At 37.6% G+C, this 27,729-nt stretch overlaps 1 protein-coding gene across 4 annotated transcripts in view; it reads right to left on the bottom strand.

Moving 5' to 3' along the window:
- KDM1A (lysine demethylase 1A) overlaps positions 1-27,729 on the bottom strand; it is a 54,984-nt gene that overhangs the window by 12,721 nt on the left and 14,534 nt on the right. For all 4 annotated transcript variants that reach the window (XM_067311703.1, XM_067311702.1, XM_067311700.1 and 1 more), the window contains 13 exons: positions 23,575-23,653; positions 22,521-22,613; positions 20,581-20,687; positions 18,283-18,364; positions 15,874-15,968; positions 13,849-13,991; positions 13,209-13,299; positions 12,042-12,176; positions 9,211-9,284; positions 7,670-7,781; positions 7,177-7,309; positions 2,827-3,014; positions 2,310-2,424 (listed from right to left, as the gene is read on the bottom strand). In XM_067311703.1, coding sequence (XP_067167804.1) covers positions 2,310-2,424; positions 2,827-3,014; positions 7,177-7,309; positions 7,670-7,781; positions 9,211-9,284; positions 12,042-12,176; positions 13,209-13,299; positions 13,849-13,991; positions 15,874-15,968; positions 18,283-18,364; positions 20,581-20,687; positions 22,521-22,613; positions 23,575-23,653 — 1,447 coding nt within the window. The remainder of the gene's footprint in view (positions 1-2,309; positions 2,425-2,826; positions 3,015-7,176; positions 7,310-7,669; positions 7,782-9,210; positions 9,285-12,041; positions 12,177-13,208; positions 13,300-13,848; positions 13,992-15,873; positions 15,969-18,282; positions 18,365-20,580; positions 20,688-22,520; positions 22,614-23,574; positions 23,654-27,729) is intronic.

The following is a 27,729-nucleotide window of genomic DNA, read 5'->3' as shown; positions in this document are numbered from 1 at the left end:
ACAGCAGTGAAGTTATCTGTATGAGTAAATCACTTGCACAAAACATTCACATTTCTTGCTTACCTGGGCACATTCAAATTAAATATATCTCGGAGCCAAAACTATCCAGAGAAGCAGAAATTCTAAGAATAATTTAGAAGTCCAAAGCACAGATATCAAATAATTCAGCTGCCCATGTGATGCTGGGGTAAAAAGAGTTAACGTGACTGTAGGATGTACAAACAAATAAATGAGGTCATTCTACCTTTGGCCAGAGATTAGTGTGTAACTGTAAAACTATGACAGAGAAAGCACCTCATTTTTTTCATCATGTATCTCTAGGGAAAAAGAAAGCAGGAGAGCTAGGCAAGAAAACAGTCAAAAACTGAAAAACCAAATGTCATCGGACATCCAGAAAACACTGTGCATTTTTGACAGGACTTCCTTTGCCATGTGCTGAATGGAAGCTTGTAAGCAGGCTCCTTCCATCTTAAAATGTGTCTACACTGCAACAGCAGGTCTGACAGCATGCCAAAATAAGACGCAACAGCAGCACAGGCCAACTGCTCCAAAAGATATATGGAGTTCCTGGATGCTACATATTTTCTCAGCAACCATTACCTGAACTAGACTTAAACTATTGAGGGAACTCCTGTGCAAGCCACCACAAGTCACTAACTGCACAAAAGATGCAACTAGAGTTGGTACTTTAAATGGTCACCTGCAAGAAAAATAACTTGTTTTGTAGTGCTCATTGTATATACACCTTTTCTTTAGCTTTTAGTAAGATAAATGAAAATAGACAGAAACAGTACACTTATTAAAAATATTTTCTAAGAACCTCTTATGACAGACACCAGCCACAGAAGCAGTTTCCCGTTTTGGAAACAGGCAGAGCAATAGCTTTTGCCTAGGTAGGCTGAAAAGTATCTTCTAAAGAGAAGTTCTAACATCATCTGCCAGTCTTAGAGAGCCACTCGCTACAGTCATAATCACTTGGCTTTGTTGCTCAAAACAGGAAATAAAGGTATCCATTCAGCAAACTCTGAGGAGAAGCAAGCTGTGGTGTCTCCAAATTTGAGGACCTACCTACACACCAAGGCAGGGGGACGACACAATGACACTGTATCTTATAAATGTGGAGGAGTAGTTGCTGCTGCTCATCAAGCTAGAGTAGGGATGTTCAGCAAGAAAAACAAAGCCTCTAGTCTGCTCCACTGAAAGCTCTGACTGTTCAATACTAAGCCTTGGAAAAATTATGGCAGGGTGAACTACAAGCATTGAGTTCTGCAACTCGGTCACATAACAGAATACAGAACAAGTCAATAGCTCCACCTGACCTCTGAAGTATGTAATCCATCACGGTGAGTCCCTAGACATGAAGCTTAACTAAATTCAAAATCCCCATCACAAGTGAAAGGGCTCATCTGCTGTTATCAGTTCATCCCAGATTACACAGGCAGCCCCAAAAAATAGACTTCACTGCCAGTTCAATTTGAAAAACATTCAGAAAGTTGAGGCTTTCAAAACTAAGCAGCTAAATTGGATGCCAAAGTCCTGTTCCATGAGAAGTTACATGAAAGAAGGGAAGAGCTCAAAGTTGTAAGCAGTCAAGGAGAAACTATATTTCAAAGAGACTGGCAAATGAACTATGAAAATGTTTTCAGTTCATAAATAATGCAAAAATATACCAACCTCTTCTAGGAGGACTCAATACACCCTCCTGACAAAGTGAAGATCTGACTAAAACAATGCTGCTCTCTGGCAAACAGAACATATGTTATTTGCTGCACTTCTCAAACACAGCACGTGAGAGCACAGAGCACGGATGTCCGATGACATTCAATTCCTCAGTTTTTGACTGTTTCCTTACCTAGCTCTCCTGGTCACACACACAGAACAGGAAAAAAAACAAAACAAAAAACCCACAAACACAGAATACTTGTGGCAACCAAATTGATGCTTAACAGAAGTAACCAAGACAACCAAGTAAGACACAGAACAGCTTTGCCAAGATGCAAGAATATAAAATATCCTACAATAATTAAAGCTGTCAACAGTAGAATTGAAAGCAATGTGATTCAACAGACATGGCCTGGAATTCAGCTTTAGCAAACCTGTACTCTTCCACATTCTATCCTAATTTACTACACAACCATTTCTAAAGTCATTGACGTTCTCTGCTTTCATTTGTCCTCCTATAAAATATCATCAACTTTTTACGACATCCAGATGTCAATAACACTATGAGCATCTTAAGAAGCTCTCTTTTCTAGTTCCAAAACTACACAAATAAGACACTGGCAAAACTATACATGCACCACATTTACCTTTGTACAGGTTCCAAAACAGGAAAAGCTCTCCTCTGCTCGCAGTAGTGCTACCAACATGACCAAACAAATTGACACTTGGATCCCAGAAGACACGATCAAAACACAACACAACCTAGAAATAAAAAGAATTAAGAGTTATGAAAAGCAAAAATCAAAGATAATTATACTCAAAAAATTTTCATCACTGAAAAGGTCAAAAGAGTAAAATTTGAAGAATACATACTGCTATACACCTATACTGCCTTTCATAGATAAACATCCTCTTGTAGTTTATAAATTTGCTAGTTAAGCTACAGCAGACATATCAAGTCAATCTACTTCTGAAATCTAACTATTTAAAAATTACATGGGACAGAGGAGAGTCCCTTACAGTTCTTCAAGTAATTTTCACCATCAAAATCTAGCAAAACAGGAGTGGAAGAAACATTCCTCTTCCCTTCATCCACCATATACAGTTCAGATTCTACTTATTGCAACCCTTGGTCTGCTGCAGTTCCCTCAATGACCAAGTCACCTTGTTAAGGTTGCCAAATCCCATCCGTTGCACCGCTGAAGTTTTCCACTCAGGAAGAGGTGGCACAAACTGTACAGCTGGTGGCTGCTGTTTCAGGACTCCCAAGGGAAGAGTACACAGCACAGCATCGCATTTATAAATGAAAGTTTGGCTAGTAGATCGGGTATTAACAGCTATCACTTCACAGCCTGGTAAAAAGAGAGGAAAAACAGTCATTTAATAAGCTAGGGAGATAAGAGGCCTTGTAAAAGGCCACGACCAAACAGCATTGGATTAAAAATTAAAGAAACTACCATTAATTATAATCACAAGAGAAAACTTTCAGGTTGTGGAGACAGCCTTACACAAGCAATTACTTAGATGCTATTCACTTGCCTAGAAGTTAAGAATTGCCTTACTGGAATAAGCCTAAAGGTTCATCTAGACCAGTAAATGATATTTAAATATATGCATAACTAAATAGCAAGTAGAGACTGAGCCTTTCATTGAGTTACCCTCCCAGTTCACAATTTCCTGAACCTAAACCCCCTGTTTTGACGAACAATGAAAAGACATACTCCTTCCATTTGTTTGATTCCATCTTGCATACATTAACACTTTCAACACAAAATCCTGTGGCACCATGTTCCTTGACTTATATTGTGTGAGGAGAGAAAAAAAAAAACCTCAGCTTAATCTGTCTGAAACCTGCTATCTATACATTTCTCTACAGAGACTGGCAGATTACATATCTGACAGAGCAGTGTTACTAGGAGACCACATTACTGCCAGGCAAACTGCGACTGTTCATTGCAAGGGGACTGTTACACAAAGAAGTTTGCCCCTATATGGAACTTGAGCTGCAAGAGCCCCACACACTTCCCACACCAATTCCTCTCATCTTCATAATCCCCCAGAACTTCTAGGTTTTACAGCTGAGGCATTAAGAGCTCTATAGGACACAATGTCCTGCACATACACTGTGCATTAACTATGGGGAAGGGACATGCATTACACCCTCTTGTCTTCTCTTCTACAGGTCAGCAGGCTGTTTGGTGGCTGACTTAATGAAACTGCTCTCAAAGTTATTAATGCATTTTCTCAACAGCAGTCTGAGTTTACTTATATTTTCCTCAACTAACCTGTGCAAGTCAGATATCTCCACGCCTCAATCAAGGGTCAGGACTCCTTTGAACTAGACACACACAAAACCATCTTTGTATTCCTTCTCCCATTCACATTCCGACTTTCCTAACACTATAAAACAGCACATTACAAAAAGTAGCCGTAATCTGAAGTAAAATAAGCTAGTGCATGCATACATGTGTGCATAAATAATTAAGGTAAAGAGAGTGAAGATACCCAAACAACTCTGCTCTATAGCAACATAATCCCCATAGTGTTTTCATTGTAATTCATGAAAATACATGACTTCTCAAAAGAACTGCATTACACTTCTTTGACCTGTCCTCTGAAGTAAAAACAGATAATCAGCAGCAGAGTCTGTTTGCAGAGAAGATGGTAGAAAGTAACAGTAAAAGGGGATTTCTAGCAGAAGCCGATGTGCACGATTACATTAAGCAATTGTCTACTGATTACTGAGTTTCACAGAAAACATATACTAGTAGGAAAAAAAAATGATCAAGGAACGAGTCAGTCCTCAAGAAGAATATCTAGAGGATGCTCAGTGATAGTGCTTAGGATACTAATCCATGCAAAGAAGAAACTCTGTGGACCCTCTTGAATGAGGTATTTATCATACTAGACCTTGTGATTTCACATCACTGGTCCTGATGTTTCAAGTGGTCCCCTCTACTCCTATGTTCCAATACTAATAATTCCTTAAAAAATCTCCCATAACCACATCGATCAGTTTTAGCTAGCAAGCTTATCCCCACACAAGCCATATGAGATGAATCCGGTCCAAAAATCAACAGCACACAAGATTTTTGCAGATCACTCTAACCAACATCCTTGGAGTGCTTAAAAGCAAGACGTATTTCTACAGTAACACAAAGGATACATGATGTGCTTGGAAAGAAAACCCTGACTATACGTGTAAGGGCTTGAACATTTTGACTCCCTTGCAGGCAGCATCTCCATACCTTCCTCAAGCTATAGGATAGAACAGAAAATTTGCAATAGCTTACTTCAGGCACTCAGGTTATAATGCTTTTGCTTAAGAAGCACCCTAATCCTGTAAACTACCAGATTAAAGAAACATTTGTGTTAACATAGCTCTCCTTGTGTGGTGCATCTCACTGTAGAGAGATTGGTCGCTTATTTTTAACAGTTCACTCACATGGTTTTATAAGTACATTCTCAGTGAGGGTACTACATGCCAAGCACTGTTAGTAAGTGTTTTTACTTTAGCAGCATCTACAGAGGCACATTCTGAGTCCTTTACTCCCTTTGTAAGGTATTAGGAGAAAGGCACACCCCTCTCAGAGCTGAGCCCATGAAAGATGACTTGGCTCTAATGGAGGGGGCAGGAGGATGGATTGTGAAGGCACATAAAGAACAGCCACAGATAAATGACACAACTGTCCAATTTGACTGTCTGCCTGGATGCCCATTCACACTGTGGGCAAATATAAAAGTATAACCATCACACTGAAGTGAGGATCATCAGAGTCAATGCACAGGTAAGGATCACAGGATGGCTCTTCCAGAGGCAGGATTGCTTCTGGATATTTTCATAAGCATGCAATGCTTCACAGAAGTGTGAAAAGTTACTCTAAGATACAATTTACTGATATATTTCTGCACTGTTATATGCTTACACTCCCATCAAGCCCCGAGAGAAGACAGAGGCTTCCTTTTAGCATTTCAGTACACAGCTAGACATCCAACACTAGGTTCCCTGTAAGGAGACCAGAAGTCCCTTGATCTTCCATCTGTAGATATGAAGAGACAAAGATTCTTTTGAAGGGTTTAAGACAGAGCATGTTTACATGTCTACAGTACAGACAGTCACTTCAGCAAAAGACAACGGACTGGATTAACTCCTTGTGACATTTAAAAAACAGAAGCAACCATGGATAAGACTTCAGATTGATTCTAAGAGTTACATTACCTTTATGGATATCCACACAAAGAAAATTAGTCACAAATTCTGATCACCTCATCCCTTTTGCAAAGGTATTTCAAACCAGAAAGGCTGTTTTAAGAGAAAAATACAGCAGTAAGCAAGTGGCCATAGGCTCCTTACAAAGAAAGGGATCAGACTGAAGGCTTCTTGAGAAAAAGAAGCTCTAACCAGTGGGATGAGGTCCACTTGGTCCTTCAGAAACCTGTTAATGTTAGAGAAAGCAACTAACTGACAAGGAAATCACAGAAGTGAAAGGCTATTTTAAAGTGCAAGAATCCTCAGTGATGGGTAAACATACAAAAAGTTCTGTCACAGTCTGGAAACTGTCCTTAGTGAGAAAATCTCTGAGCAATGTAGAATTCAAAAGCTGCAGAATTGTACCTGTTAAACAGGCATGAATGGTGAACATAAATTATCAACCTTGAAAAAAAATATGTATATATACAACAGAGAGTCAACTATTATATTCTATATTAGAACTTAGTATACTCTATAATAGAAGTGAACTGACTTCTGAAAAAAGGAGAAAGGAGCTTTAAGATTACTTGTTCAATCCATGCTCTTTTCCTCAGGAAGAAAAACAAAAGACACTTCTAAGGAATCTGAGATAACTAGGTCAAAAAGAACTATAACCACTGACATTCTCTGTGTTCCAAAAAACCTCAAGAACTTCTTAACTTTGAACCTACCAGTTCATGTAACTGAATGTAACTCCACAGAATCGAGCATAATTCTGTGTGCTCAAAGAAATCTTAATTATGAAGATTCCCTGCAAAGTCTGGATACAAGCTTTAAATGCTGTTTGTCTTTGCGCTGAAGAGCAAATCTCACACCAAAAAAAGACAACTGCTTTGGGAATATTTGTGAAAAAGCATAAGAGTTCCTCACTTATTTCCTACTCTAAGGATTGGCTGCAGTCTTAAGCAATCCAAGACCTCTTACTCCAAACACTTCAATCACAATAAAATAAAGAAACGGGAGAATGAAAGCAAACTCAGAAATCTGTGAACTCAGCTGAAAAGCATGGAGTTCAACCAGCCACAGAAACAAGCAAGAAACAAACATGAAAGATTAATAATCTCTAAACAGCCTCCTACACAGGTAATCTCAATGAAGAAGATAACTGGGTTGTTTTTTTCCCCCCTTCATTTTTCTGACCCAGAATGTATGATGGGAGAGTTTTACTGGATGAAACTTCACATCTGGTTCCAGAAGCACTGAAATCTGCTTTCTGTGATCATGCTCCTTCAGAGCCATTTTCAACTGGAGGTTTCATTTACCTGAAGCTGTATAGCGAACCTGTCGAACTGCTGTGTTTAATTTAATGTCCAACCCTTCTGCCAAGGCTACAGGTACACATGAATATCCATTCCTCACAGTCAAGTGACTGCCTGTGAATTCAAAGTCATCATCCTAAAAGGAAGATGCATAAAAATGAATCACATCATTCAATAGCAAATTATCAGCAACTTTGCACAGTTACAAATTTTCTTCAAAAAAATATTTCAAGGGGTGAGCCTAAAATATTTGAAGCCCTTTCTGTTATCAGCCAAGAAATGATACAGAAACTTGCAGGATAAGGTATTATTAGAGATTGTTTCAACACCAAAAGCTCCCTGGAATTCCACCTCCAAATAAAAATCATGTAAGAGATACGTATCTCCGCAGAAGTAGACAGCATTTAGAACTTAGAAATTGGTAACATACAGAAACTTCCATGAGAATGAAATAAATATAGCATAAATTTTTAATATATTGCTGAAAATTAGCTACCTGGTCCCAGTGCTTCAGCGAAAGTGTAGATAGAGGTGTAGCATTAGCAAATTCTAGGTTGGCAAAATGCCAGTCAAGTATTTGCCTGTCTCTTGATGACAGATAAACATCACTAGAAAACAAATGTAATAGAAAAAAAAATTTAGTTTGCAAATGCACTGCTTTTGAAAAATTTATTCACAATCTCTTATTTCAGTTCCCCCATAGTGAAAAGGCAAAGAACATGAACGCAAGCAGATTCTGCTTTAAACATTCGTACCTCCCTCATGAAAGCTGTAATTCTGGAGAGAAGCAGAGCAAAGGAAAAATACCATGAGTCCATAAAAGCCATACACAAGAATACAACCCCCCCCCCCAAAAAAAACAAAAAAAAACCCAACACACACGGGCAAAATCTCTCTTACACTGCTTCTCCTCTCTACTCAGTGGATATTCTTTTTGTAGAAACTAATTAACATGGATATTTCAACTTTGGGTTAATAGCTGAGACCAACAATAAATATGGCAACCTTTACTTACTCAACTCACATGGAGCATTTTCAAAGAAGTGTTCATATGTAACATTCCAAGTGAAATTAGAAACTTAGCTTTAGAAATAAAAGTAACAAACAATGTCTTATGTAGCATATATCAAGGAACAGACTAAAAATAAAGCATAGTCACACCAGCACTGTGCATCCCTATAAACAGGCATGATGTGCCAAAATATGCAGGGTATCCACACTGTTTCTACAAGCAGCCAGCGCTCAAAAGACCTATAGAGCCTGTATGCCAGGACAATTCTCATGGAGAGCTCTGCAGCTGGCTTGCTTGCAGCACAGTAACACCACAAAGACACACAGAAGTTGGCGGCAGACCAGGCTGAGCATCCTGCAGATGAGGACCCACTGGGCCTGCACAAGGACGTAACAGCTTATGTTAGTGTAAACTACAGAATGGGCCAGTACAAGTCAGGAAAGCACAGGACAGGGACACAGTATTTGAAATAATAATACTAGCAAATATTTACAATGGAAAAAAAATGTGCATTTTTAGTCTTAGCTATGGAATCCTAAATAAAACAATCATTGAAATCTAAAATGGTGTATAAAGGAACAGTGTATTCTCAAACTGAGGCACTAAAAGGAAAAGAAAACAAGAGCTGCTCAGAGGAAAAGTGCAGAAGTATTCACAGCACATAAACCTGACTTCTTTCTATCTTTCAACATGACATCTTTTATTGGCAGGCTTTTCAAATCTCAAAGGCATCCTGAGATCAGATATTAGTTACAGTAAGGGTTACTGCTGTAAGGCATCCTAACAAAGAATCACCCTTTTGTGTTTGAGTCACCTCTAAAACCAAGGAACAAGAGTTCTAAAACTGAGGAAGCGCAAACTTTGTGTGTGAACCTTCCTATGAGTTACCATGATAAGAAGAAAGCATACCATAGCATTTTTGAAACCCAACAAAATAGTTTTCAAAAAAAAGTAAGAAAAAAAAAGAAAAAAAAAAGAAAAAATCTGTTTTACAGAGGATTCATTTTTATAGTTTGTATTTTTACCTTGGTGGATTGGCTTCAAGTTCTTGAAGCTTCTCTTCCAGCTTTCCTTGTGTTTCTGCCAATTCATCATACTCCTGATAAGATTAAAAGCTAATATCAGAATCAGTTTACACTGAAAAGGATTTAGTGGCATCATGTAGACTCAGACTGGATCCAATCCTCAGTGAAATCAGTGGAAGATGCATGGGTTTCAGTGAGACCTAAGTCATGCTCTTTAGTTTCAACATCTAACCCAGCATATTTTGCACTTCTGCGGTTTATTTATGCAGAAGCCTATGCCATACTGCAAAAAGATTAGTATGCTAATATTTCAGGAACCTAAACAATCAAAGCTGAAGAACATGAAGATCCATTACAATTCTGGTATTTAAAGGGCCCCCATAACACACAGAGATCTTCTACACTGCACAAAACATATTTCTATTTTCTCTATCAAAGGGTTCTTATAATACTTTAATACTGAACATGTAAAATTTTACAAAGGAGAAGCAGGCATGCAGAAGGTAACAAAAGCACGATCTAATTCATCTGTCCTTCAGAGATTTTTTTTAAACATTGGTAGAACAATGTATATACACAACAAACATTTTCTTTGAAGGCAGAATAATTTGATAAATGTCCACAATAGAGACAAAAGTATAAAGCTGTTTTTTGGTAACAAAATAGAAAAGCTGCTACTTTGAAGCATGTCATGTATGGAGATTTCACAAGATCAGATTATTAATACAGTTATTTAAATGCTGTTATAATTAGCCGATTATCATCTCTGAACATCTATATGGAATACCCAAGACCCAAACACACAAGAAATTTCAGCTACTACATGGAGCAGGGGGAGGAAGGCAGGGGAAGAGGAGATATTTTTACCAGTTTTAAAACACTTCTTGGTACTATATGCAACAATAAAAATTATTGCTAAAGGCTACAGACACAAACACTGTTTGCACTAAAATTCCATGAGTTGGTTTTGGCTTCACTTTTTTGATAGCGAAAAGGGAAGAAAAAAACACTCTATTTTACTGTAACAATATTTTTGCCATTAAGGTTAATGCTTCCTACTTTGAAGACATACATCAATTCTTTTAAAAGCCCTTTGCTAGGACCGTTTTGTGCATCCCAGAACTAAAGAAATGTTTTCTTGAACGAAGGGCAACAGAAGAAGCTTAAGAACTTGCCTCTAGTTTCTTGAACAGGGTTTTTATCTACCTATTGATAAGCCATATGATCTCAACATCTGACTATAAAAATGAGATTTCTCAGCTAAATCTTGTCATCTCCCTTGTTATCAAGGGAGACGAAGAAGAGAGAGGACAAACCTCACCCAGTCTAAAATAAGTACCTAAGCAGCAGGGCGAATGCCTTTAATTCAGGAGCCTGTAATTTATCATTTGTAAAAGTAGATGAGATGAATCCTGTTTAAATGTCTGTTGTATAATCCATTTAGCCAAGTGACAGAAAAGATCAAGAAACAACATCCTTAGCTTTATGCAATCTTGTGCCTTACTGTTCATATATTATACTGTCACACGGTAGAAACAGACTACTCGATCCAGATTTCTGGATGTAGAGTCCAGAACTAAGTTTCTCTGGTGACAAAGGATTGAAAGATGATCCAGTGATCAAAGGATAGTTAATTGGTATTAATACTAATTAATATTTTTAATTGGTACTATTAATAATTCTTATTTTAACGGCCAAGTCTATTTAAGGAGATTGACTAAATAGAGTATACTTTCTCAGAATAGGATAATGTGCCATTTACTTTCTCTTTGCCTTCTCACATAGCTAACACTGCTAAACACTAAGAAAGCAGGAAGATTTGCAAGAGGGTAAAATATTGTACTAAAAGGTAATTGGAATTACCTGTTTTGTGAATACACCCAATATATATCTATCAGCTACACACAGATCAGGGGTTACAGATGAAGTCAGACGAGCGCCAGGCTCATTGCCGCTTTTAAAAACTGAGCCACTTTTTCAGATTTATAAAACAAAATGCTTCTTTCCTCACTAAGTCTATCTTCTTCTCTTTGGAAACACAGCAAAGGAAGACAAAAGTCTTCTTTCAGTTTATTTCACTATAAGAAGCTGGATCCCAACTAGGACCCAGCCAAGAGGGAAAACAAAATAAACACACATATTCCAGTTCAGTAAGATGCCAGACCTGGCAGTACATATCATTAATGGTGAGTGATCAGGGTTGGGGAGGAAGGAAGAGAAGAACGGGAAGCTTTTCCAAAAGCTCAGTAAATATCCACGGAGCAGTCAAAAGATGTTGGGCTATTTTCTGACATACCAGTAGCTGCAAAATGATCCTTGGTTCCATCTGATCAGGATGTCTCTCACGATTGTAGAAAAAACAGTTTGAGGTTTTTTTAAGGCATCAATGTATACGCAATCAGAGGGGCACTAATTCTGCTTATCAAAATTGATCTTTGTCAACGATAATTTTTGGAGAGACAGAAGTCTCTACTCTGGAAATCACCATTTCCACCTTAGAGGAGCAATATCCTCTTTAAATACAGATTCTGCTTCCAGACTATTGTGAGACTCAGCCGTTAATGAAGTAAAAAAAAATTATCCTTCATCATGTGAACATAGCCTTCATCATGTGAACGCTCTCTGACATGAGCTGGTAAGGACAGGAACCTGAGGTACTTAATGCTGTCCTATTATCAATATTACAACCCAGAGTTATCACCTATCGCATTCTCCGAGAATGTTAGTTCAGAGTGAAAGTTCCTGGAAACATTTATATCAGCAATTTCTATTTGGCTGCTCAAGGCTTCAGAGACCATTGATTTAAGTGTTGCATATATGTCACCATTTACCTTGCAGAGTGCAGTCAGATCTCTATGTTTGCTTTTCACAAGGAACTCTGCTGTAATATCCCGGGGTGGTTTCACTTCTGATGCTTCCTTGTACTGTTGATGGAGTTCTTTAATCTTCTCTTTTAAACTCACCATCTTTTTCAGGTGGAATAGGGGAAGGGAGAAAGAAAGGAAGGCAGGGGGAGACAGATTTCATGTAAGTTACTATGTAAAATGGATATTCATCTCAAATCATGCCACTAATACCAAAGAGACTTCCTCTGTTCGTCAGACGTTACTTATACGCAGATCTACCTCCAAGAAATTCCAACAAACACCACCAACCCCCTAATAATATGGCTTATCTCCAACACATTGATTTCTTACAAAATTCCTTGCAAATAGTTTAGGATGTGAGTGCTGTCCTCACACATTTTTCATCTGAGAAACCTCTGTGAAGAAGTAAAGATGGCTATCTAGCACAGCCAAATCATTCTACAGTAGGACTCCAGAGATGGCCTGTAACACTTCCTACACCACAAATGATAGATTTTAGTTATCCTTTCCTCCAAATACCTGGCTTTCAAAGGATTTTTACAGTTATTTCCACTAACACTGGTAAGGAAAGTAAAACATTTTAAATAAACTGACCAAAAGCTTCACTTGTAATCAGGATCTCTAAAGGAAGCTACTACATAACACGTTGACCATATCTGCCCTCTCCCTTTCTTTTCCCAGATCTCTGTTTTACAGCCTTTTGCCTAATCCCATCTGTGCTTCTCTTCACATACAGGGACAAAGTCCTCTTACACGTAAGGAGGAAACTCCTACGACGATAGGTAAAATCTTCACTTAAATAAATTTCTTTAAAAGAACATTTTTGCAATACTACTTATCGCCTGTTTTACAAAAGGTTAGATACTTTCTCTAATCAGTTTTCTTGTTTATTTCAGTGAAGAGAAAAAGGCTCGAAGGTTAGAAAAGTAGCATCAATGAAAATAGTTCTTTGGGACTCTTTTCTCACAACAGTGCCTCTAGGCAGGCCTCAAATGAACAGAGATATTTAAGAACAACATTAATGACAACCTTCTTGTATTTTTCTGTGAAAGCGTTTGCACATTTTGCCACTATTGGAGGAGCACAATGCTAACCTCTTGTTCTGAATGTCATCACTAGATAAGACCTGACCTTGTTAAGAAGATCTTTCAACTCCTCCTGTGTTTTCACAATCTTTTTCCAGTGTTCAATCTGCTCATCCTTCACATGCTTCTCCTGCAATCTGGAAGAGCCAAGAAGTTAACAGCCAGTTTCACCGTTAAATCCTACCAGTATTAAGAGAATTCATTATTGTAATCTAATGATCATAACGCAATAAAGCACACCTCAAGTGACATTTTAGTAAGTAGTAGTATAGCAACTACAAAAATTAATACAAGTTTCTGTAAATAAGGGATATTTGATCAGCTAAAGCAAAAACCTGGGGCTACCTAGTATTATTAAAAGGTGTATTACAAATGCCATTAGCTTTCAAGTAGGGTAAGTGGGCTTTATGTACATGAATGCATGTTAAGTCAATTATCTACCATCATTTAGTGTATTATTCATTTTCAGGGAACTTTAATGTTTGCTACTTTAACCAGTATCTATCTTTGACATACTTTGCTAAAATAGATAGAAAATGCATATACAAATGAGAATCTAGCAAAGGTCAAACAGCTGTATTAAGTGGGCAGTGCTTACCCTAGAGGCATCACAATTGTTTCAGATTTCTTTTTGAAGTTCTCCCACAAAAACAGGAAAGTCTACCATGAAGAGTGAAATCACTTACTGTATGACAACCTCCAGAGCCTGACCTAGGGAGACAGGCTTATTATTGAGAACATTAAAATCCAGCTGATGACTGAGGTAGGAGGTAGCTTCCAAAAGACGATTGAATTCTTGCTCCACCATTTCGTCCTTCTCTTTTGGAACCTAGGAGTCAAAAGAACAAACTTTCTTCTTAAAAACCTATTCATAAATAAAAAAGAAAATATTGTCACCAAAGCTCAGAACCTCAGAGACAGGACATTGGAGTAGTGGAGAAGAAATTTTAAAGAAAATCAGAGCAATGACACAGATCACCTTCTCTAGCGAAGTCTTAATGCAAAGCAACGCCTGGTAACTAAAACTCAAAATGCTTCCAATCCTCAAATCAGAGCAAAGAGCAAGGCACAGTGCAGATACATTCTTACAGTAGTAAGTACAGTATCACTTGTCCTGAACTAGGGTGACACTTCAAAAGCACTTCAGTGAACAAAAGCAGCTGAGAACTAGCACTTGCAAAAAGAAATTTAACACCCTTGGCTCTCTCAAACAGCCAGACACCAAGGCCTGCATAACACAAAGGCACTTTGCCAGGATGTCTGACCAAAGAAATGGAAGAAAGAAGAGTTGGCAAACCACAACCACAGCTAGACAACTCCACTTCCATGAGGAAAGCAAATCAATTTATGGCTCCGCAAAGATTTCCTTACTGGAAGATGACTTCAGCAAAGCTTCCAGAAGGTTGTCTGGAGCCAAAAGAGCACTCCAATGTTAGGATGGCCCCAGGCAACCACAAGGTCTTAGAAGGCTTGACATAGCTCAATGAAGCAGACAGGCAGTAACTTATCTTTCAGAGCGGTCAGCATGACTAAGAACTTCCCCATCCCCTCAGCTTTTCCAGTATGAGGGAGGAAGTACTACAGGATACTTCCAGAATGGTTGTAATTGACTGTCCTGAAGACATTTGTTTAAATACTCTGTGCCACTGCCCACGTGAGAACATCTGTTATGTGACAAAATGTGCAAATGTTGAAATGGTCAACCATAATACAGTACTAACAAGAGTTAAATCCAGTCTTGGTTAAACTAAGGATAAAGAGAATACTGACTACTGTGAGAAAGATTAGAACAAGGAAAATAAAAAAAGCAAATACTTCAGAAAGACTGGGAAAGCTCTTTGATGATTACTAACAAGCAAAAGGAGTTTGAAATGTGCTGTTCACAGAGATAACACTATTGCTATGTCCATATCAGACAGCTCTCTACCAATTATTATTCATCTCAAATTCAAAGCATACACTGTGTGATTTGGAAGGCTGTATCCATATCTTACTACGCCAATAATTAGGACTCTTCTTCCACTTTATAGCTGGCCACTCCGTAAGCATTTGTTCTTGTGTCAACTGTTGTCTTCTAGCTCACTAGATCTTTCTTCTTCGGTACTTTTCCAGACTAAAACACTGAGGTTCAAAACTGATAGTCATATCTCCTCTCAGGCTACATACTTATATGCAAAACAAGCTAACTTTTCAAGCTGCCTATGCTAAGATACACTCTCAATTCTTCCATTATTCTTAGAGACACTCCCTTTCGAAATGCCTTCTTAGAATCGCACTGTGCTCTGCAGGCAACGTCCTACTGGACATTTACTGCATAATGAAATGAATTTCCCTATTTCTGATGGATCTGCCTTTGTTGGAGCATCTTAAGACTGAAGGGCTTCCCCCATCTCCTCTCCAGGTGCAAAACATACTAAAGGCTCAGCTACTAATAAGCTAGCTTATTCCAGGGGAGGAAAAAAAAACCCACAACAAAAAGCAACAACAAAAGCTAGAGGTTAAACAGAGCAGACAGTTGTTTTAAAGAGCAGCAAGTGAGACAACTGCCTAATGAAAAAAAGTAATGTATTTGAAAGCCAGGATCCTGTCTGCTCTTCCCAAAAAAACCTCTCAAATCCAAAGTTAAGATTGAAGTTAAGAATTGGTTGATACAAATATACTACTTCTTTTTAACAGGTTTATGAAAAAGGTATCTGAAGTATCAGACTTACAGCTTGTCCATTCGCTTCATAAAGTGGGCATTTTTGTTTGATCTTAGCCAATTCCATGTTTACTTGTTTGCTGACCACAGCCATGGGGTTCCCTCCTGGAAAACATTTTGTATAATTGAATATTTTTGTAAAGTTTGTCTGCAATTAAAATCAAAATTCCACAGCAAAAACTATTCAAAGACTGTAAACATACTAACTTCAGCACAAAATGCATTCAAGTGAAGCGGTATAAGACTGCCAAAGGTCTACTTTCATAGCAATTCTTGCAACAACGTCATGATAAAAAAACCCTGCCCATGAACACTTGAAGAGCACTATGTAAAAAGGGGTGATTATAAAAGCAGAGTCCTAGTGTGGCAGCAACCTTAGCAGGATTGAGAGTTAATTAATAGTTATAAACATATCTTCAAAAGGCTTAAGAGCAGAGTGGCTGAAGAGCCAAGGAAAGTTTCCATAGCTGCAGAGTAACTTTGAGAGTTCTTGAAAGTGTGGTGACATGGAGATGGAACCTAAGAAATTAAGCCCCTAAAAATTCAGGGAAACACCAGCAAGTGACACTAATGAATATGATATATGAAGATGAACATGTAGGCCAACTATACATGGAAAATATATCACCAAACAGATTAGAACTGTAGAAATCATTCCATGTAGAAACATGAGAAAGGCAGAAAGCAAATCAACTTTATTCATCCAGAAATAAGAAAAATTCACTAAAAATAAAAGCTTTTCTGCAAATATGGCAGAGGAAAGGAAAAGAGAGGACACAAATGGAAAAGTGCTTCCTGAGCTACAAAAATGTTTGAAGGAAAATGCAAAGGAGAGGTAGCATAGATTTCCTTTATAAGAACAACTTTGGGAAAAGTTTTTAGGATCTAGCTTAGCAACTCTGATTCTGAAATCCAGTCAAATTGGACCTTTAGTTCAAAATACAGGGGAGGGTTCAGCCTACTGGACAAGTAGCATAGCGTTTGAAGGAGGTCCAAATGAGTTCAAGTGTTTCAGGTTCAACCACCTGGAAGGTACTGGCCAACTAAATTTGTTTTTTTCCACAATTTACTTGCAAAAGAAAACTGACAAAAACAGAAAAGACTCCATATCTTCAGTCTTTCATCTTTCAGAACCACAACTTCCGCTTCAATAGTCCTCATTCCTTACATTCCTTCCAGGTTCAGAAATACGAAAGATGTCCTTCAAACAGTCTCCTTCAATACAGGAATCCTTGATTCCTTCTCCATAGCATATGCTACCTTATTCAATGCAAAGGGTAGATTCTTTTGGGAAGGAAAGACCCATGATGAATTAAATATAAAAATAATAGTCTTTGGCTAGGCAATCATAAAGCCGGGATTGTACAGTTTCAATACTCTTTGGCTGGAAAGAGTTTTTGTTAAGTAATTTAGTTAAGAATAAAAAAATCAGGTAGATGCCACAGGGGATGTCAAGCCTTGGTAGTCAGCAGAACTTTGCTGGGTTTTAAAGTTTTTGTAAAAATTTTATCATTTCACCGCACTACTGAATAGTATTCCATATTAAATATCTGCACCTTCTTAATAGGGTAGAAGTATCAATAACTGACGTCATCCAATAAAACGGCATCAAGCAGGGAAGAAATATGGCTTGCTTAGCATTAATTTTACAGCTATTTTTGAAATCATTTAGAGAAAGGACTTTCGGGTTCAAATCTTGACTTTAACAGGGCTTTCCCTTTAGAACGGCTCTTCATTCCCCTCTTTTTTCTGTAAATGTAAAAAAGATATCCTATCTCCTTGGCATTTCTCCCATCTTTTAACTTTGCTATTTCCTTATTAGCCTCTTTGCTACTTAACTAGTCTCCTCATTACATCTTACCTCTCCATATTCAATCGCAGCTCAAAGATACTTTGGAAAATTCAAGAGAACAATTAAGACAGGGTTACCTACCAACTCAGTCCTCAGACTTGATCAGAGGCTACTGGCATCTGGGTAAAGCAGCTTTAGAAAGCTTGCTCAGCTAGTGCAGTGAATCCAGTTCAGATACCATATTACAAGAATTAGGCAAAGAAACAAAAACACATGCAAAAAGATAACATAACAAGGAAACAGCAAGAAATTCCACTAAGCATGAGTGAATGATATAAAATGCATCACAACATTTGATGACATGACAAGCACTTACATGATTTCAGTGACGAGTGAGAACTAGGGCAACAACAAAAATCCCACCTTCTCTTGTGGGCTGATATCTATTATGAAGATTCAATGATGAAAAAATGCTTACTACTAAAGAGGCCAAACTAGAATGTCAATTTTGGATAGTTAAACACTTCAGTTACTTTGACTGTGAAAGGAAATGGCATAAGATTTCAGACTTGTAATAACTTGACACACAATTTTCCTCCCCCTTCCTTTTTATTTTGAACAACTCACCAAGTCCTGTTACCACCATTGCTCCTAGATCAGCAACGTAGTTCCCTTTCCGAAACGTAGCAACTCTTCCTCCTACCCGGTCCTTTTGAAAGCACAGTATGTTAGAATTCGGGTAACATTCAGCAATATAGCTCACTTAAGTCACCACTGAAAAGCTTCTACAGAAGATGGATAAGAATTCTCATAGTCAGAGGTCCAATAAACAGAATATACACTTTTCTAACTACCTCTGCAAATGAACACCTGGCTCAATTATTTGCATAAGAAAGACTAAAATGTTTAAGTTGCATTAAAAAAAAAAGCCACCTAAACTGATGTGGAAGAGATTTAAATATACCTACAGCAGGATCTACTGTGATTCAAAGAACCACCCTTTACTGACCATAGACAGATTAAATTATATTTTAGATTTACTCCTTCCACTTTCTACCACAATTCTAATAGCTATATTGGAAATGATTCAAGTGGAAAAGTTCAAGTGTTGCAAAAACTAAATTTTAGCATTAGAAAGATCATCAGCCAACTTTTCCTACTCATTCTCCACAGAAGACTCAGCTATCAATCAATAAGATAACCATAAAGAAATGGCCCATTTTAGAAGCAGGAAAAAATGTTTGATTCCTGACACATACTACTGACAATAATAGATGCCCCCCTCTTTTCCTACCACTTTAACCTTCAAAAGAAAAAAATAAGTCCTTCCTTCCCTATTCTCAATCCAGCTAGCAGGATGGTATCTGAGCGAAATACCAATTAAAATACAAGACAAATTTCCCAGACAGCTACCAATTCATATAAACTGTGAATTCAGATTCCTAGTAATTAAATCAGCAATTCAGAAGCATGTAAGCATTACAAATAGTCAAAAAATTACAAAGACGAGTGGATGCAAAAGAAAGATCAACTACCATCTGAATCACTGAAATCATAAAAAAGATAGTTTTTAAAAAAATATTATCAAAAATAAGCAGCAGTCCAGAGAAAAATGACTCTGAAAAAAGATTTGCAAGTTATTCTAAAACAGACTACCAGATTTATACATAGGTTTTAAGAATTGCTATCTTCAGATGCATAAAACAAAACTCAGATTACAGCATGAATTTTTTTCTTCCAGTTAAACACAACATATTCAGGTGAGCAAAAGTCTTTAACCATTCTAATGCAAGTAATGTACGTAACCCAAGAAACAGAGCCAGCAGCTGTCACTACCTATTGACAACAGCAGTAGCCAGCAAAAAGGAAATGTCTGAAACATTAATCTGTACAAGTTTTTATTAGAGTAATCTGTGAGAGAAGTGTCAGAAGCTAACACATACACAAAATGAAGTCAAGAAGTAAAACAGAAGATAAATCCCAACTTAAATACTCTGTGGATTTATTTATTTAAAATGAGTACCATGAAGTCTTCAATCAATTAGATTATATGAAAAAAAAAAAAAAACTTAAAAAGAAAGTTTGCTTATTGGGACAGTAGTAGTAGTAGTATCTTAACACTGGAAAAAGAATCGCCTGTTTCATGAACAACTGGCTATATCTCTACATAACTTAAACAACTATGTTAAGCACACAGTAATAAACATGGGGAAAAATGCAGACTGTTAAAAGGGGCAAAAAAAAACAAACAAAAAAACCCTGCTTGACAATATATGGAAGGAGAAGATGGTTGAGGTTGGAAGGGACCTCGGGAGATCATCTAGTCCAACTCCCCTGCTCAAGCAGAGTCACCTACAGCACGTTGCACAAGATTGCGTCCAGGCGGGTTTTGAATATCTCCAGAGAAGGAGACTCCACAACCTCTCTGGGCAACCTGTTCCAGTGCTCTGTCACACTCACAGTGAGGACGTTTTTTCTCATGTTCAGATGGAAGCGTCTGTGTTTCAGTTTGTGCCCATTGCCTCACATCCTATCACTGGGCACCACTGAAAAGACTCTCGCTCCATCCTCTTGACACCCTCCCTTAAGATATCTGTACACATTAATAAGATCCCCTCTCGGTCTTCTCTTCTCCAAGCTAAACAGGCCCAGCTCTCTCAGTCTTTCCTCATAAGAGAGAGGCTCCAGTTCCCTAATCATCTTTGTAGCCCTTCGCTGGACTTGCTCCAGTAGTGCCACATCCCTCTTGTACTGGGGAGCCCAGAACTGGACACAGTACTCCAGATGTGGCCTCACCAGGGCTGAGCAGAGGGGGAAGATCAATCATCTTTGGGCATGCTGTTGGGATACTTCGCCTTATCCTAGCACTGAATACAGTTACCGGTTAAGTTTCCAGAAAGAAGTAAAATATCTCAGGTTTCATACCCTGGCTTCCAGAACTGTGACATCCATCCCAAAACTCTGCAGCTGGCGAGCTGCTGCCAACCCAGAGACTCCAGAACCTATAATGATCACCTTTCCGGTCTTCTTGGCTAAAGAAAGGAAAAAAATATGTTATAGGCTATATATGTGCATTGCTACAATTTAAGAAGTCAAGTTAAAACTGAATCTAAGAGATAAAGAATGAAAAGCAGCTTCCTTCTCATCAGGAAGCTGACAAAACAAACTTAAGAAATAGCCACAAAAAGACTATTTAAAATAAATATGCACATAATATGGTAACAGTAAATCACTTCAACAATATTTCTTAGTGAACACAGGTATAAGAAAAATGGGCCAGTAGCACATCTGTGACAAGGAAGAAAAGAGGAGAAAAATACTTCTGAGAAACAATTTTTTTGAAGAAATTGATTCTCATCAATTACTGTGGAACATATTATAGTTTTATTTCCTCCCACCTCAGAAGAATAAAACCTTGAAAGCTTGGAGCTGGATCAAGGTATTCATCAGTATTATTCATTCATTAGCATCTCTAAATGCTGCAGGGACACTGAAATAGGGTAAGTTTAACAGTCTTACGAAATTTCTGTGCCTTTAAAGTTAGGAATCACAGGATGTGTTAACAATAGTTATATAAAAGTTTATGTTATCCAAATCCCTTTTAGCAGGGGAAAACTAACTTCGTGACCATCCATTCATTTGGCACCTGTCAACGACCACTCAGCTTTATGGAATTTTACACGCACTCTCTGCATTATAAAGTAGTAGAAATTGAAAACAAAAAGCCCACTTAAATTGTTCAATACCAAATTAGGGAGAAAGACAGACTCACAGAAGAATCTCCAAAAGGAGGAGCAATGACCAATACCTTGAAAGCTGGTCCTCTAAGCCTCTATCTACAAAAAAATCTAATTGTACTCTATTTATATTCATGTTTTCTGTAGCAGATAAAACAGGCAACACACCAGGACTGCGGTATAGATAGCTGAAAGGCCCTACTGCAGTTGGCAAAGGTCACACTGATCCAAGCTAACAGTTCTGAAGGACCCGTACTGACTACACAGTTGGGAGTTACTGCACTTTGTTCCAGAAGACACCACTGGCCTTTTATCCAAAGCATCTCAGTCCCCATTACGCAAGTAACAGTGAGCAGACAAAGTTACCCTATTACAACAGGTTTAGTCCCTAAGCTTCTGGCAAGGGAACAAACTTCCCCCTTTCCTCAAAAAGGGGTCACCTTAAATAGCCCCAATTTTCCAAAGAAAATAATTTGCCTATGAGACTATATGTTTTGATTTCCAAGGAAACTGCCATCATGAACTAATAGCAGGAAAAAAACACCATCCATGCAGAAAATGCAGAATGTAAAGAACAAATTGTTCTTTATATCCCACATGCAGAGAATGTGGAAAAGCAGGTCTAATGCTTACCGCAGGGACAAACAGGCCCAGTTCAGAATTCATGCACTGAATGAATGCAAAATGTTGAGTTTTGTAAATATAGTTAACGGAAGGAGTTCCTACAGTTTGTCCCACTATATCACAGCAATTGTTTATGCACAGTCAGCATTTTATTTTGTTTTTTTATTTTTTTTACTCAGCCACTTCTTCACTGGGCCTAAAGACAGACAAGTTCAGCAGCTGTAAAATTCAAGTATCATATAAGCACATAACAGAATTAAGTGCGGTATGGTGAGTTTTCTTTCTTCTGTTATTCAAATGAGGAACAAGGATAATCCATTAGACAATGACAGCTACTGAACTACCTACAGAAGATCTCCAAATGTTTTAAGTAATTTACCTTGGGACTGAAATACATGGCTCCCCATCTCAAAATAGAAAATGAACACCTAGCCAGATGGCATTCTAGCCTTTACTGTTGCCCCAGTACCATAATGCAAGATTAGAAACAATTAACACTCTTACTTGGAAGGGGCTTCACTCTTTTGTAGATGCCGAAGTTGATTAGACCATGCCGCTCTAGATAGCTGTGTACTCTGTGGACTAGCACCGTATCACCTAAAAAAATTGTAAAGTTTTTTAATTATTCTATACAGTAGGCAGCACATGACTACTGAAAACATTCACAAGCAAATGTGACACAGCAGTAACACAACAAAGTCACATGGAACACGTCCCTTTTTCCACCCCCAGGTCCCTTACTGAACAATCCACCTTCCTGAAGAAGGCTGAGGTTAAAATTTTCTGAAAACCACCAGCTGTTTCTTTGCTATACTAGAGTTTTGAAAGTTTCCTGGAAAGCAATATAAGACATTAAACACTTCTATTCATCTACTGTAGAAGAACATATTGTCTGAATTTTGACTATAGAAATCTGTAAATCTAACCCCAGAGCTGTAATGCCTATTTGCTAGTGCCACACTGACCCATAGTGGGGTATTGAATTCTCACTTTAAAAAAAAAAACAAATAAATAAATACCAACTTCACTATTTCGCACTATTTGACTGCTTTCATTTCAGTGCTAGTTTTCTTTTCTGATTACTCTTTCCTTATAGGTCTTCTCCATCTTTTTCCAATTAGGGTCTTTTTTCAGAAGGTTGAAAAATTCTATGTTTGCAAGCAGTAAAACCTCACTCTTGCATTGCCTTTAGTCACGGCCACTTTCTCTTCAAGCCTTGTGTAACTTTTCAACGTAGCCCAGAAATCTTATGAAACTCACAAATGCAAATCGCCATAAAGTTGGATCAAACCTTAAAAAGATGTATATGGCAATATTACCAACTGCAAATTGATTTATCACAAGTAGCCTAAAGAAAATTCTCCTGCTGCATATTCCATGCTGGTGTGAGCATATCTCCACATATTAATTTTATACCAAACAAGAAGTTCCACTAACAAAAGGACCTACTGAAGTCTTCTCTTGACTTCAAGCAGCTTTTGTCCCAACCAAAACTGAAAAAGAACAGTAATGAGAAGTATAGTATAGTATAACTTTAGCAGTAAAATAGTTAACTTACTATTATAAGGTGCTTCTAACTGTTGGATAGTTGCCTCAAATGTCAACTGAATCTTTGGGTTATCCAACCAAAGCTGCAGCTGTATTTAAACAAACAATAGGACACATCAAGCAATACAGAAAGGAGTTTTCCATGTGCTTGTTTGTTATCAAATACTGCTAGGAGATGAAACTCTGCAACAAGTTAAACTTCCTGCAGTGCTATCCAACCTGCATTAATTATGCTCGATTTTACTACAAGGAACAAAAGATACAAAATGGAAGTGCCAGAATGCTTACATGTACAGCTTTCCTTCCATTTGCATGGTGCACCTGATGTTTTAATTGGGCATTTCCCAACATCTGACTTTGCAGCATCAAATTTTAAGTTATTTTTGTAAAAGCTATGGCAGTACTCACCATCTGATGAAGTGTATTTATCTTAGACCTTTAGTCGATTATTTCAGTGAAGATGAGTTAGATGATTAACACTGAATACATTGGCCACATACACACAAAAAAGAGCATTCAGAGGACAGTTACACTCCCCCCAAAAATGAAGCAGTCAGAGGCTGGAACTAAGAACTATCTGCAATTTTAATTATGTCATTTCATGCTAGAAAGAAATCACAGAATGACAGAATCAGAACAGTTTTCCCCAGGAGAACTCCTACTTCATAGCATGGAAGGTGATAGTTAATGAACAACATTTTACTGTTCAATGCCTAGATCTAGACCATACATAGTATATCCTCACTGTGTTACACTCCAGAATTAATTTCTTTGGGTACTTCTCTACAATTGCACTACTGAACTTCATAGTTTCTCAGATATAATAAAGAAACGGAGACAATACAGTTATAGCATAGAAGAAAGATTAAGAAAGAATTTCCATAATATTTGGAGCCCATCTGAGGCAAATCTTTTATTTTTAATTATTTTTGAGTGTGGAACAAGCCATTTCATAGTAGTACTTACAATAATGCTATGACTTCATTCCAGCTGGAAGAATGCAAAGGCCATAATCTGTACTTTTATATATAGATCTCTCTCTCTATTTATACACAATTACTTTTCCTCATTTGCCTCAGTTTCAAATGAATTTCATCTGCTATGTTATCATCCAGTTACGCAGAAGATTCCTCAGCATCTTTTTGCAGTTGCTCATTTTTACTACTTAGATGACTTGCTGCAGATACTAAGTTACTCTCATTACATGTTCTGATTTCTAGATTATTTATGAACACCCTGAACAGTGCAGGCTTTTAATCACGTCCACCCTGCAGTGCAACAACAGACCATTTATCCAAATTCTGCTTTGTAACTTTGAAGAATCATCTATTTTAACCACCAATAATTTAGATTTTGAAACTCTGTCAAGAGAATTTGCCATTTTTTTGTTTGCCTTTCCTCCCCCTTTTTTGGATTTTTTTTTTTTTTTTTTAAATTCAAGACGACCACATGAACTGGATCTCCTTCATCCTTCCACATTCTTACTGACTCCTTCAAAGGACTCGAACAGACTGTAAGCATGACTTCCCTTTTTACAAGTTACAGTGAGCCTTTCAAAATATGTTTTCCTTTTGCAGTCATTCATTCAAATCTTGATTACATTTGCTACCAGGCAAATTGGTGGAAATATCAGACTTACTAGTCTGATACTAGTCAGATATAACTCCTCTAACCTCTTGCAACTCTTTAAAAGTTCCTGCCTTGTTCAGTATTTTCAAATTCTTTGGTACTGTGCCAGCTATAAGCAAGATTACACAGGCAGTTCACAGCTCTTTCAGAGCCCTGCTTAGCACTAGGTATGTATTATTCATTCACTTTGTCTGTTGTTCTACAACCTCTTCTATCCTGACCGGAAGGAATTACCTCACAAGTCTTCTTTGGAAAACGATTCCTTTTTAGAAATGTCTCTAAGCTTCTCCATAGCAAATAAGGCCAGAAGACCAACAATACAGCTTTTCTAGTAGAGCCTTGCAAGTATTGCTTCGAAGCATTCCTTTAAAACCCCAGTCATTAGCCCTATAGACTTAGTGGAAGGGTTTTCTACTTCCGATGTGTTTGTATTTTTATTTTTATTTATTTTATTTTATTTTTTTAACTTTTGACTTGCCTTGGTCTGTTCTCTGCTACCGGAAATGAGATTATTCTGCTCAAGTTCTTTTCCAAGAAAATGCATGTCTCACGACATCTCAAAAGTTACAGCTTAGGTCAATTGAAGGGAACTTTCACAGGAACAGCAAAAGTCACACTTCTAGCATAAAGATCTCCACCATGATAAATTCTGAATTAGTCCTGTAAAGCACTGGAGCACTACCACATTGTAATGCCCCTTGACCATCTTAATTCTGTGAAAAAGGGGTGGAGAGGGGAAAAAACACAAAACAAAACCCACACTCTAACATCTGGAACGGCTGGTTTTCCAAAGAGTTTCAGCCTAATGCTAGTTCCTGTCATCAGATACAAGTCCAGTTGTTAAAGCATTTTCAGTTCCAAAACACTGAAAATGTTACTTGATCATCTGAGTTGTGGCTGACTGAACACTGCTGATGCTACTATTTTTACCCAAAATTCATCTACCAAACAAGTCAATCAGCAGCCCATGAGTGTTTTTCTCTCCCACATATTATTTTTTTCAGGAATTTTCAGTAAACACACATTGGAAAATTTTGCTTTCTAGAACGTCAAGGTATTCTTGAAATTTACTTGTTTTGGGAAGCTTTTGCAAAACAGATCTCATCCTCTGTTGCCCTTCCCTTTTACATCAAGAAATTGCAGATGGAAGAAAAACAGAAAAAACAAATATTCCCCAGAAGTGATACCTTTAAAATCTACAACCTACTCCACACACTCATAAGTAACTACATGAAGAGCAAAGTTATCCCTGGTATTCTTAATTTCTGCTTGCCTTAATAACAGCAAGCAGAAAATTTGCTAGTCCAAGCACAAGTTTGTGAGGCATCTGAGAGGAAAATCAGCTATTTGTAAGGGTAAAGCACTACTGTGTGTGTGTGTGGGGGGGGGGGGGGGGTAGGAAGACTTTTGCACTAGAAATACGAGAATCATAGTACTCTTCTTGTCTGGATCTATCCTTTAAGCTTTCACAGTTTATACAACTACAATAGATTGAAGTATTAAATCTAGTCTGAAAACGGAGAATATTGATTATGTTCTTGCTTTTTTTCTCCAGCAGATTTGTGTTCTAAATTAAACTGTTGGATAGATTTTTGTCCATCTGATCTAGGGGAGAGTAGAATTTGTTTGGAGAAACAAAGCTGTCTCCCTAAAATTATTACTGTTTTATTGAACACTGCATAAATTGTTTCATATCTGAAGTATGGTAGTAATACAGATTTTCAGGTTAATTTTTGCTTTCCTATTATTAATTCTTATAACATGGCTTATGTTTTCTAAAAAATTCTTTTCTAAGCACAGGGGAAAGTGCTGAGTCCCATCTGTGTGCTAAGGCACTTAAAAACAGTGTCCCAATTTAAAAACATCATTCACAAAAACACAATATAACTAAAGTTTTAAGGTTTAAAGTTCAGGGATTCTTACAAAATTTTTCCAAATTAAACCCCTTTCTTCTGTGTTTTAAATTGCATGACAGTTTTGGATTGAGCAGAAATGTTACAAACTTGCAGGAGCAGAGGTTTCATTTTCATCAGCTTTCCCATTTCTTTTTTGAAATCAAATTTGGCATAGTTCCTTTGAAAATCTGGAAAATTCCTTTCTGAGAATAAGCCATATGACTGATTAGAGGTTTCTATATTATGGCAGGTGAATTCCAAACTTCAAACAAACAAACAAAAAAAAAAAAACAGGAGAAGCTGAGTGCTTTTACCTTATTCTAAGCAACAGTCTGTTTGATTGAATATTATTCCTTAAGTATTCTACAGGGACTTTAATCTGAGACCAAACAATAAGAATTTTTGTACCACAGTTGTGGTGCGTGTTTTTGTTTAAGAGTCACATTAACTGAATCATGTAGTTTTAATGGCTGTTATGACTGCGTTTTGGATATTTTGAATACACTACAGTTTCTTTGTGCTGCCTCACAGTGTTGCCTCAATCAAGAACTGAGTAACACCTCTTTTTGCACCTTAAAGCATGACAGGATGCAGGAAATTAAACAACACTATCACAAAAGCAAAAAGCTACCAACTATTAG

The sequence above is a fragment of the Apteryx mantelli genome, chromosome 27, assembly GCF_036417845.1.
Source record: "Apteryx mantelli isolate bAptMan1 chromosome 27, bAptMan1.hap1, whole genome shotgun sequence".
NCBI classification, from domain to species: domain Eukaryota; kingdom Metazoa; phylum Chordata; class Aves; order Apterygiformes; family Apterygidae; genus Apteryx; species Apteryx mantelli.
The sequence above is the reverse complement of the archived record's forward strand: the minus strand, read 5'-3'. Positions and strand labels throughout refer to the sequence as shown.